The sequence below is a fragment of the Ochotona princeps genome, chromosome 14, assembly GCF_030435755.1.
Source record: "Ochotona princeps isolate mOchPri1 chromosome 14, mOchPri1.hap1, whole genome shotgun sequence".
Classification (NCBI taxonomy): domain Eukaryota; kingdom Metazoa; phylum Chordata; class Mammalia; order Lagomorpha; family Ochotonidae; genus Ochotona; species Ochotona princeps.
The window spans coordinates 47,385,690-47,398,012 of record NC_080845.1 but is presented as its reverse complement, the minus strand read 5'-3'; the positions used below and the strand labels follow the sequence as shown (position 1 = coordinate 47,398,012).

The following is a 12,323-nucleotide window of genomic DNA, read 5'->3' as shown; positions in this document are numbered from 1 at the left end:
TCTCAAATTAGCACTGCCAGTCAATATTACAACTTTTGAAAACCAAATATGTAGTAAACTTCGTTGTTTAAAGTTACACAATAATTAAATAGGTCAGAAAATTAACTTTGTGGAAGTTGGATAAATCATCGTTATACCAAGGATAGTGGAACTGCTAAATATTTGTTAGTGTATGCAATAGTAACACTAGCTCAAAATATCTTACACAAGTAGTATCTAATACTTCTCCCACATTTTACTGTGGAACATCTCAGAATTTAATTGAGAATGGCACATGTCATAATGAAATTTGTGATATACAGACAAATTCAGACTATGAGGATAGACTAGGATAGAAGGTAATAAATGCAGCAATTAAATAATTTACTCATTCACTAGCTAATGATATACTAGCAAATAGAACAGATCAAATGTAAGTCACCTAACTAGCTACACTTGCAAACACATTTTTAAAAGCATTAACAGAAGAGTTGGGTGAAAAGCTATTATTTATACCTACTACTTAGATATTTAACGTTTGTAAGCATAAACTTTATTAAATAAATATTTATCTATATATATTAGAAGTCATGCCAAAAACATACTTAACAAAGCCATTAGAGCTGTAAACCTGAACTAGGTAATCAATGGATACATAGAGCACAAGTAATCACGAACGAGCAGCTCTACTCATGAAACTGGTGTCATATTAAACCACAGTCAGACAAATTGTGATTTGTATAACAAGACAGGTCAAAGCACTCAAACTGTCCAATGATGTTACAAAAATTCCTGTTACCATAATATAAATTCTATGTCTGAAGTATTGTCCCACCTTAAACCTCATGATTAGTATTCAGAATATTTAAACTATTTACGTTCATGGAAGTGCCTTGAAAATCTACTGAATAATAGTTACAATCAGCTACTATAGTTAAAGAAAATCCCCTCTATGCCTTAGCAAAACTACACACATGGTAATGTTCACAAGTTTTTATTCAGTCATTATACTGAGTTTTATATATGCTTATTATGTTCTCTACTTCGTGTTATCAGAAGTTAACTATATTTAAAAGATTAATGTTACCTATCATCCTAAATGGTTACTAATCATAAATATTTTAAGACAACTCTTAAATAAAACAGTCTTTTCATTATAATAGAATATCAGCTAACAATCTTTAAGTTACTCTTCAGCTGAAGACTGCTTAGGGGACACTGACCCCCATCTGTCTTGGGTAGCAGCTAGGACCGAGCCCAAACACACCCTTCTTTGTAGCAAACAACCACAAATATGCTTTCTCAGGAAGTGTAATTTATCTAAGCACCTAAGCAAAAACCTGTGCTACCCAGAAACACAATAAATTACCTTGCTGATGTGGAATATCTTTAAGGATTTATTTTGTCCAGAATTAAAACAATTTTTAATAAACACTTCCATCCAATAGATTTTTTCTAAAGCTCAACATGCTAATCTATTTCCTTGGCCATCCAGAATATATAGGAAATTGGCTATCTCTAAATCTGTAGTCATACCTGATTGAAAGTTTTTTAAAAAGGTAAAGTATAGAACTATTCATCTCTTATTAGTTATTTTTGAGGCAACAATTATAAAAAACATTCAAGAATTGAAACTTTAAAAAGTGTACTAGATATCTGGATACCAATGTGCAACTACAACAAATATACTAGATATCTGGATACCAATGTGCAACTACAACAAATATACTAGATATCTGGATACCAATGTGCAACTACAACAAATATACTAGATATCTGGATACCAATGTGTAACTACAACAAATATACTAGATATCTGGATACCAATGTATAACTACAACAAATTTCTGTGATTTACAATAAAGTGGTAATCTGAAAGGAAGAGCTTTCCTACTGTTAAGCAACATTTAAAAATATATAAAATGGCTTATGTTGATTTATACTGATCTGACATAAATTTGTGACCCACATTAAAAAGTATGATACCAGTGAAACAAAGTAATGATTGCATTCATATGCATTAAGGAGCATAAATCGTAATTTTCATTTTCATAAAATTTTACATTTTTTTTGTATATATCCTCCTCCTAAATTTGTACCTCTGACAGGTTCAAAATTTGGGACCATTAAATCTCTAGTCAGTATAATTACACCAATTAGCCAAAAGAGGGCGCAGAAACAGCATCTCCAGGAAACTGCCAATGGGCTTCCCTCCAGTTGTCTCAAGCATTACCAAAACCACACCAGGGGCTGAGTGGTCCAACTTGAGACTGCTGTGATCACAATGTAAGTATATACTGACATGCTTTTACATAAATTTTTAAGCAAATATGCTATTTATCATTTCTGCCATAAAAAAATAACCATATGCTTGTCTAGTGTCTTAGTTTATAGCCCAATTATGGGTATAGAGGGATTGGGATGAAGAAAGAAAATAAGAAGGAAAGAGAATGTGTCCTAGACTTTACCGTGAGAAAGAGACCTCACCTGTGTTTTTAGCACAGCCACTGCTCCTAAATACACACACGTTCACCAGAGCTCTGATGGAGGGGGTAGTTTTTACTTGGCTCTGCTGTTTTCTCAAGGTCTTTACTTGAAACAAAGGTATACAACAAAGCATTCACCTAATATTTACCTATATCCTCTACACACTACTTCCTTTTGGCAGTTCCATCACCAGGCCAAATTTGATAATCTGGCACAAAAGTTAATCCCTTCTCCAGACATAAACACAATAATTTTGTGTTCCTTTAAGCTTTATAAATACTTTTCTTATATTAAATTTACTATACATCTTCTCGGCACCAATAAATACTTTATCTGTCACTTCTAAGGTTTTAAACAATAAAATATTATAACCATAACATGAAAAACATAGTGTTAATGTATGAGAAGAGCTTACAGTTATGTCAGAATATTTTCTATGATATTTACAATTTCTGAATGAATTTACCACAATTTAGCAAACTGTCTGAAAACGGTAACTTTCCTTTTCACTGTTTCCCAGGAATGATCTGTTACTTTAAAATTCAAAGGGTTAAATGTGAAGAGAATCCAAGAACAGCAGACACTTCCCACCTTCTTTTTGAGGCAGACTAAGAGTACAGAAATATTTTACAAAGATATATGAAATTTTGCAGTATTCTCATGGAAAAAAATTGGAAGCCGAACTTTTTTAAAAGTACACGTAATGTACTTTCACACATATTCTAAGCTTTCAAATAGACCATTATTACTAGCAATTTACATCTGTATAAGTCTAATGATAAATAACACAGATAATAATTTCTTAAGGTCATTTCATAATTGTATCTTCTAATATGAGGTCTCTTAATACACATTCTTGTTGCCCAAAATTTCAATTTAGTGATTATAGATATACAAATATTAGCGACTTACGAGTAGCTTCCTAAAAATAAAATTTCAAGGAATTGGCCGCTATCTCTCTATGTAAACCTTCAACGTGTAATTTTAGATCTACCAATACATAAATAAAAGTAAAAAGCATATTATTTCAGAAGCACAATATTTCTCTTCATTCTATATGTTATATATTATTTAGTAATACTAGCATTTAAAAATTATGCATTCACTATAACCGCACTAGAAAAAGTGTGGAATTATTGTAAAATTTCTGCCCTTTATGCTCATTAAAATCTTAGGGTTTACAGGAACACCTTCCCATTGCTCCCAAACTTCTTTTGGGAGCACATATTACAGTAAGGGGAAAATAAATGAATAAATTAAAAAGAGAAAAATTCTTTCCTTTATAGTAAAGAAGGTAGTTGGTATTTTATTTTAGTCATGCTTTTATTTTGGTTCTGCTAAAGGAAAAAAGAAAAGACAGCAGCAGGCTGCTCCTGCTGCTCCTCACTCCCATGTTGCTGTTCTGAAAACAGCACATGAAAGAGGAAGTATTAAGTATTGTATTTGTATAAGTATTAAGTATTTTGTTTTATTTGAAAAGGAAAATTCATATCCTCTGTAAGGATATACATACACTTTTGCAAAAATAGTAATTCAACTCAGACCTGGTAAGCGTTATTTAAAAATGAAAATTCCAGGAAACATCTGAAATTTCTTTTAAAATCTGTAACACTGTCAGTTCTAAAAGAAATTATGTACAACTGTTTCATCCAAATCACTGCCTTTTGAGTTTACTAACAAAAGCATTTAAAGAAATCCCTGTAGAAAGCTAATTTGAAAGTTAACATGCTTTAAAACTTTAAATATAGATCTTGCATTAGTCCCACAACAGGATCAAGATCACTATTAAAATAAAGCCTGGGGCACATTATGATGCCTAAGATTGGTGGGTGGATTTTAATTGACTTGAAGACTGTCATAGTTCTATTATCATAAAACCTGTAACGCATTTCCAGCATGGAGGACCCATCTGTGCCCACCATCCATCTGTTTAGACATGATTGGCAAAGTGGTAGGGAACTCGCAGTGGTTGCCTCTGCCTGAAAGGAATGAACCACAGGATCTTCCAACGAGTGCCAAAAACTTCTGAGAAGGTCTGCTGCCACGGCTTTCGGGGCCTCGATCTACAGAAGACAGCATTATTAGTGAAAGACAGCACTCCCAGGGTGCACTTCAGTCAGCTAAAACAATACAGGTTGGCTGGGGATCCATTACTGGACTCTGATGAATTGTGTCCCAGCATCACAAACACAGCTTTTCTTTCATTATGGCATGCAGCTGAGTTGCAACTCTGGATAGCAGATATTGTATCTGTGTCGTCAATCAACCAGGACAACTTTTGAAGCAGACAAGAGTCTCAGGATTAACAGAATGTGTGTCAACAACACAGTAGCAGAACTCCTTTGATGTATTTTCAGGACAAATAATTTAACTTACTTTCGACAAGGAACAAGAAAGATCAAGTATTCATTTTGTTGGAAAACTATCAGGGCGGGAAGACCCCTACTGCAGGACTGGAATATGCTTATGTAGCTCCGGACTCAGAGAAGGCACCAAAAGAAAGCCATCATTTCACTATCATCCCACCAAATGCACATATTTCTGATAAACAGATGCCAACACTACAGATTTTACATGCATACCACTGTCATACTCACATTTCTTCACAGCAGTTTGACATCTTTTCAATAGATGTTGTATCCTATTGAAAATAAAAAATTATACTCAGATACAACAAAGTTATCAAATCTTTATTCTATATTTTATGATGTTATAATCCTATTCGGAGAATATTTTGAAAATGTACGCAGTTTCTATTTGTGTGCTAAAATTTTTACATAATCTGCATATACACTGGGATTCCCTTGGAAAAAGAGAAACATTATGCCAAAAAGATTCAAATCTGAAACCTTACAAGAATTTAAGAGTACTACCTCATTAAACTATAACCATTTATTACATTGGTTTTCTTCTTAATTCTTTTCAGAAGCCTAGCGTTTATTACCAATTCAATTATCAGGGAATGTGCATTAAAAATAAATAACAAAATGACACATGAAAGATACTAATGAATGTAAAATTCCAAGAGACAGTGAGTTGGATTTCTGTAAACAGTAAAATTCAACAACATAATCTATGAATTTTCCATATTACAACAGCTACAGCTCTGGAAACTAAAGTTAACTGAGTTGGTGTTCCTTGGCAAAAATTATCTCCTTTCTTTAACAGAAAAACTACTCTTCATAATCATTCAGTTTTTTAATTGTGCATTTTCCATAATGTTATAGCACAAATACATGAGGAAAACAATTCAACAAAGATAGCTTCTAGAAGTGCTGGTTTAATTCATGTCAACAGAAGATAAGACATTAGATTGACAACTTAATAATATCCAAATAAAACATGAATCACATAATCTTATTTTTAGTTATTTATATTTCACATATTTTAAAGCAGCAAAAATAACATATTTCATCAAATATACAAAAAAGTTACACACATTTCTCTCCTCTTATTCCTTTACCCCCTACCTCACTTCCATATGGTACAAAGTGAACTGTTATTATCATGCAGTATTATACGCACACAAACTTGGATTACAATTCAAATGCCAAGAATTATTTGGCCGTTGTACTTTTTCCCAATAATACAAATAAACTGCTTCTTCACTTTTTTTCACGAAAAAAGTCTTTTGAGTCATTACATGAAAAACTCCTAACACTAAATTCTCACGCATGAATACCTGAATAACTGCATTAGAGAAAGTGAATCTGCATTGAAGGAAATCAATCTGTATTTTACATGACTAGAAACCAATTACACTTTCATCTGCAGATTTTTCAGGGTTCTATAAAGAAATTTAAAATTAGTTCTACATTCCATGTATATTATTTTTCCCATCATGTTTTGGAATTCATGGTATCTAATGACAATGCTACAATTAACCTTTCATGGCCCTATTGCCCTCACAATGGTTTCTTATAGTCGAATGAAGATGAGTTGTTCCAAAGTCACTGAGATAGTGTGTACAAAAGTACAAAGAAAATATTTAGATAAAAACAAAAAAATCTGTATTAGGAAAGATGAGTGGTATTACAGTACGGTGGTGGAAAGCACTTAAAAGTTGGAAACCAGGGTTGGGCATTTAGCCTTGTGGTTGGGGCAACCACGTCTCACCTCTAAATGCGTGGATGTGATTTCAGGTTTCTGATGATGCAGGCCTTTGGAGACAGTGGTGATGTTCATGTAAATGGATCCCTGCTGTTCACCTAAAGTTCTGAATTTTCAGAATCTGGCCTAAGTGCCAGGTGCAGTCTTGGCTTCTGAGCTTTGGGGCATGAAGGAGCGGAGCTCTCTTTCTGTGTGACTCTGCCTCTCTACCTGTTCCTTTTTGTCTCTGCCTCTCAAATAAGTGGATAAAATTTTAGGGTTTTTTTTTTAAGAAACTATTTCAGAATAAAGAAGGCAATGGAAAGGTCAAACTACCAGTCTGTAATAAGGGAAATTTTTATTGTGCATAAACTTGTCACTTGACTATAAACTTAAGGAATTTGTGGCATTAAAGGAACTTTAATAAACTTCAGACTTCAGATTTCACATGGAAGAACTTCTCATTTTCAAGTGATTTTGACATTATCCTGGAATCTATTTCAAGACAAAACTAGAACTATACCTATTAAACTGTCATAAGCTGAAAGCTATTCTTTCAAAAGATGTGATGTTCACTATCATTTCATGCATAATATTTAGTTACAACAGTTGATACAGGCAATTCCATGTATACGAGATTTCACACCTTCAGCGCTGATCAGGAAATAATCAAAAAGATAACTGCTATCCTTCAAAAGTGCAAATATCATTTATAAACCATTGGTCACTTATAAAACTCAACCATCCTGAAAAATTCATTCTTCCAGGATTTATAGTATTTACTATATGTTACCATTATTTTGCCTTGATTATAGCATAATGACCATTATATCTAAAATGCAAGTTAGTCTTCATAGTTAAATGATATAAAACAATCCTTTACTATTTCAAACATTGAAAATTATTTTTTTAAAAGGACTAAAGCAGTAAGATATACAGAAATATAGGGCTTACCTATTTCATCAACCAATACACCACTTTTTGGTGATGAATGACGTTACCCTAAGAAACGATCTTTCAGGCTCAGTGTAAAAACTATGTCAACTAATAAAAGTACATCTAGAATTGGGAAATGGGAAGAGTGTGATTACAGAGAAGGAAGGAGACAGATTTATTGGTTTAAAGATAGAAAAATGGAAGCAGGAGGTAAAGGAGCGAACATGTAGCACCAGAAGTTTCCTGCACAGACTGAGGACCCAGGTCCTTCTGGCCCAGGATGTTTGATGGGAAGATCCACCCAACTCATTCATCCTGCTTTGGGTTCATTCTCACCTCGCAATACCAGCACACATCATCATGAAGGAAAATACTGTGCTGAAAAGTCCTTTGGCACGATTACTAGTCATCAATAAAGGAGTAAGTGGCAATCCAGTTATGAGGACTATCTTTTTGGAATCTGAAATTTAAAGAGCCACAGCCATTGCCTCTGGGTATAATTAACTCTGGAAACAGTTTCAAAATGGAATTTCCAGATCTGCAGATGGCTCCAAGACAATTCAATCTAACCGCAGCTATCACTTGTTCTCTAACTCTACTGCATATAGCTTCCTAACTCAATGACTATATTAATATAGTCTAAAAGACTGAAAAGTTTTTCACTATTATATATCTATTCTATCCATTACTACTTTCTACTACTTCTAAGCAAGATTTTTCACTTCTCAGCATCTACGGCAAGAATGATTCCTCACATTTCATTTTATTCATAATACAGAGAGAAAATGTGCTATGAATTCTAGCAGTCCTTTGAAGCCAGACTATTTATACCCCTTTGAGATGAATGGTTCTTTCAGTATCCATCTCCTACAAAGGACTAACCAGCAATTTGAAGGTCATATAAATATTTAATCCAACATGGAACTAAATGAGTGGCAGCAGATCTGACGTCTGCGGCCACTGGAAATCTCTCTTATCTCTAAATGTCTTCTCAAATCATTGTTTAGCTATGGAATCTTAAGAAAATTCCTAAAATTCTGCAGTTCAGTTCCAGAATAATACCTCGCTCATAATTTTAGGCTAGTCAAATGAGTTGACACATGTTGGATCCACTAAAATTTCTTAATAAACAATAATCCTGGTTTCTGCTGATATTTCTGATCCTAAGAAAGGGTTAAAACTTTGCAGTTACACCAAACTATAACATTAAAACACTGTTGTTCAAATAAGCAGCCATGTAGATTTTTATCATTAAAGATAAAATGACAGGGACTATATGAGACCATACAAATAAAAATCCTGGGTGCACAACCTACTGGAAAGAACTAGATCTAATTGGCTCAACAATGATTCTTCTATTTATCCACCTACCAAAAATTTGCTAACTACCTATTACAAAACAGTCTTTAGCAGTTTAGAGTCCAATAAAAGCTGGTGAATATACTCTTAAAACTATACAAGAAAAGAAAAACTATATAGGAAGACACAAAATAGGCGAGAAAGATTGAATATACACAATAATGTGCTATATAAGTTTTGTACTAAGTTATACTATGTAAAATAGCTAAAGATTTTTACTTACAATCAATACTAAAATTCAACCATTCTTACATCTTTAACGCCAAAATTATGCTTCTGACAGAATTTTTGGTTATCGGTAGAAGATCGGCATTCAATGTGTCCCTTTGGCAGGGATCTTACGGAATAACCAATTTATCAACATAATGTGCCAGAAACATGAATCACTGTGGCAAAAGATCACAAGTAGGCTATAAATACACAAATCACTGCCTTCACCAATCCCAGGATGCTTTGTAAGTCAAATTAAATATTCATGAGATATTGAAATCAATGGGGAAAATCACAAGTAAATGGAAATTTATAACTGTTTAGCTTCTTTATTTTAAAAAAGAAATCTACTCAGCATTAAAATAATTAGCAATGCCTTCAGAAAAATAAAATGCAGTATTTTACTGAAAAATTATAGAAACAGATTTAAACTTTTAATTATTTTTCATTTTATCAGAAATCCTTTTAAGTAGTATACTACACTAAGCAAAGAGAAATGATGCTGTATACAACACACTTCTATATCGGAACATGTTTGTGATAAAAAGGAATCCAATTCCACACATAACAGCTTTGATGCCAGCAGTAATTGTGATGATCATTCCTTTCTAAAAAGTTTTTATAGTCTACAAAATATACTCAGTACTAAAATTAAGGTCTTGTTGAGGGGGAACCTAGTGGCTGTCATGTTCCTTATTCTATCCTAAATCCAAAGAAATACTATCTTCAATATTAATATTTGGTATTTTAAGGCATATAAGAAAAGGTAATATTTTCGTGACTTTTTTCCATACTGTTAGTAAGCTACTGGGAAGACACTTCACATGACAATTAAAAGGGCTCTTGGTTTGTTTGTATTAAACAAAAATATAATTCAAAAAAGAAAATAAAAATGCTACAAAGAACTCCCTAAATAGAAATATAAGTGAGCTGTGTTCAACATAATTAGTGATCATTTCCATATCCACAATGATTTGCTGAGTTGAGTACATTGAATGTAATTTGTGTAGAGACTGCAATGAAGCCTGCTAATTCACCACAGTGACTCAGACCATACTTGGAAAATTTAATTATAAGGATTAATAATCTCAGGTCCACATTTCTGAGTACATATTAAAAAGCAAATAAATCCACTAATTGATTAATGAAATGCTATTTAACACATAATCTCCTTTAAAAGATTTAATATTTTGAACATAAGATACTTTTCATTGCATAAGGTAATCAAGTTAAAATTAAGTCTCCTCAGATAATCCTTTACTTTGCAAATTTAATAGAATGAGCCACTCTTTATGGGGAGAAAAACATTTTCCTCTTTTCAGATAACATCCAACAATAGTATTTATGAAACCAAACATCATGACTTTTTTTTAATTTAAAGCTTTTTATAAAACTGCAACTAAATACACCTTCCTCATTCCAACCTCTACTCAAAACAGAGAAAACCACTAAGTTCCAGGGACACCATCAAAAGCTTGTACTAGTACATGAACTCCACAATACCCAGAAAACAAAAATGCTTGTATACAACTTTTAGACAAACTGTCAGAGCAGTATCACACTATACAATAGCTGTCAGACCTCACCAGAATGCCTTATGCCAGCTGTTATACCACTTCTTGATTAACACTCTCCAAGTGCAGTGAGTGAAATCATGACTAATACACTCACCACTGTAGTATTGGAACCCATCAAAATGGACATCATCCTTGCTGTGACTGAATGAACTACTGCTCAATAATTCTGACATCTATTAAATTAATAACAGCACTATCTACTTTCATTCAAACAGACTAAATACATAACCCAATGAATAATTAGAATAGTTGTGTCTGAAATAAAAATTAATGCCTCAAAGCAGACTGTTTAATTGTAACTTCAATATTAAGTTTAGCAAGTATACATAAACACATCTATTTAAATCCTGTGTAAAATTAATTCTAAAAACAATCAAGGTAATCTTTAAGAACTGGGCTTCAGATTAATTTATAACACAGAAACATGTGGATATGCTGAGATCTTTTAAACTTCAAAATGAGATCAGAAATGCACTATTTTAAGTAATTTCTAATGATTTTATCTGGGTCACAGATAATCTACTCTTGCTAGGTCCAAAATGACATCAGATTATCATTGCTTTGATTATCCTGTTACCTTCTAGTATCAACAGAAAGAAGGGATTTTCCCTGTTAAACATGATAGAAATTTTTATTTATTCTTAGTAAAAGCGAATACAGGGAAAACTTCCAGGAAAATAATATTCTGCTTTCTTGAAACCTCATGCTAAATCTAAAGAGACGCAGCCTTTGGTTTTGTTTGCTTGTGTCTAATGGGTTCCACAATCAAGTTATACAATCATATAGTTCACAAAATGCAAACCTCTTCCATCACTGGAGTGCATGGCTTGGATAAAGAAACATTTCAGTGGAAGGATTTGGTGTTTTGATTCCTTCTCCTACTTCCTTCCTTTCTTACACCAAGCACCAAATTCATTTTTCTCATACTAAATGGATAGATCTATGGATTCAAAGTATGACAAAACATATTCAAATCTAAAATTTCTTGTAGATAATCCTAGTCTAATCATAAAATGAACAGCAAGCATATTTTCACAAAGTATTATTTTTAACTTAGAATAACAAATATAATTTTACTTAGATCTACCATCAAAAAATTAAATGTCAGGAGCATTAATAACTAAATAACCAAGCCTTAAAACCTTAAGTGAGCAGGAAGCGCAGCATATTAAAGACATTTTTTGTACTCCAAACAAAATAGATGCTTGAAGTTTAGTATGAAACTAAGTTTTAAATAAATTTTAAAATTTACTGTAATTTTTGTCTGTAAATTTGAGGGTATTTCAAAAAGTTTATGAAGGAATAAAATTAAGATTCTACTTTGGTTTTTATAGTTCTGAAATTCATGAACAGCTTTTTCATAATACACACTTTCCATGTCCTTTTTTGAAGACCGCAAACATGTATGACTTCCAAATTCTGCTTGCATCAAATAAAGTCACCTTTTAATTCCATATTCCACAAAGTTCCTGAAATATTCTTCTGTTTGCATTCAAGAGCAGACACAGTGACTAGACTAATCAAAAGATTATATTCACCTTTCCTTGCTTGCTTACTTTCTTCTTGGATGTTTCACAGAAGTAGTTACCCACGCTGGCTTGTACAGAGGACGCTGAGAGGCTTATCTATCTATCTGCTACATATATATACATATATATATATATATACACACACACAGAGATATAG

At 32.7% G+C, this 12,323-nt stretch overlaps 1 protein-coding gene across 6 annotated transcripts in view; it reads right to left on the bottom strand.

Annotated features, from left to right (window-relative positions):
• Positions 1-12,323, bottom strand: part of ZDHHC21 (zinc finger DHHC-type palmitoyltransferase 21) — an 89,204-nt gene that overhangs the window by 29,614 nt on the left and 47,267 nt on the right. For 5 of the 6 annotated variants that reach the window (XM_058672432.1, XM_004581093.3, XM_058672434.1 and 2 more), the window contains 2 exons: positions 5,064-5,107; positions 4,277-4,529 (listed from right to left, as the gene is read on the bottom strand). In XM_058672432.1, the coding sequence (XP_058528415.1) occupies positions 4,397-4,529; positions 5,064-5,107 (177 nt within the window). In that variant the 3' untranslated portion in view covers positions 4,277-4,396. Of the gene's footprint in view, positions 1-4,276; positions 4,530-5,063; positions 5,108-12,323 lie in introns of those variants that run through there. The other variant, XM_058672436.1, reaches the window with a different exon arrangement.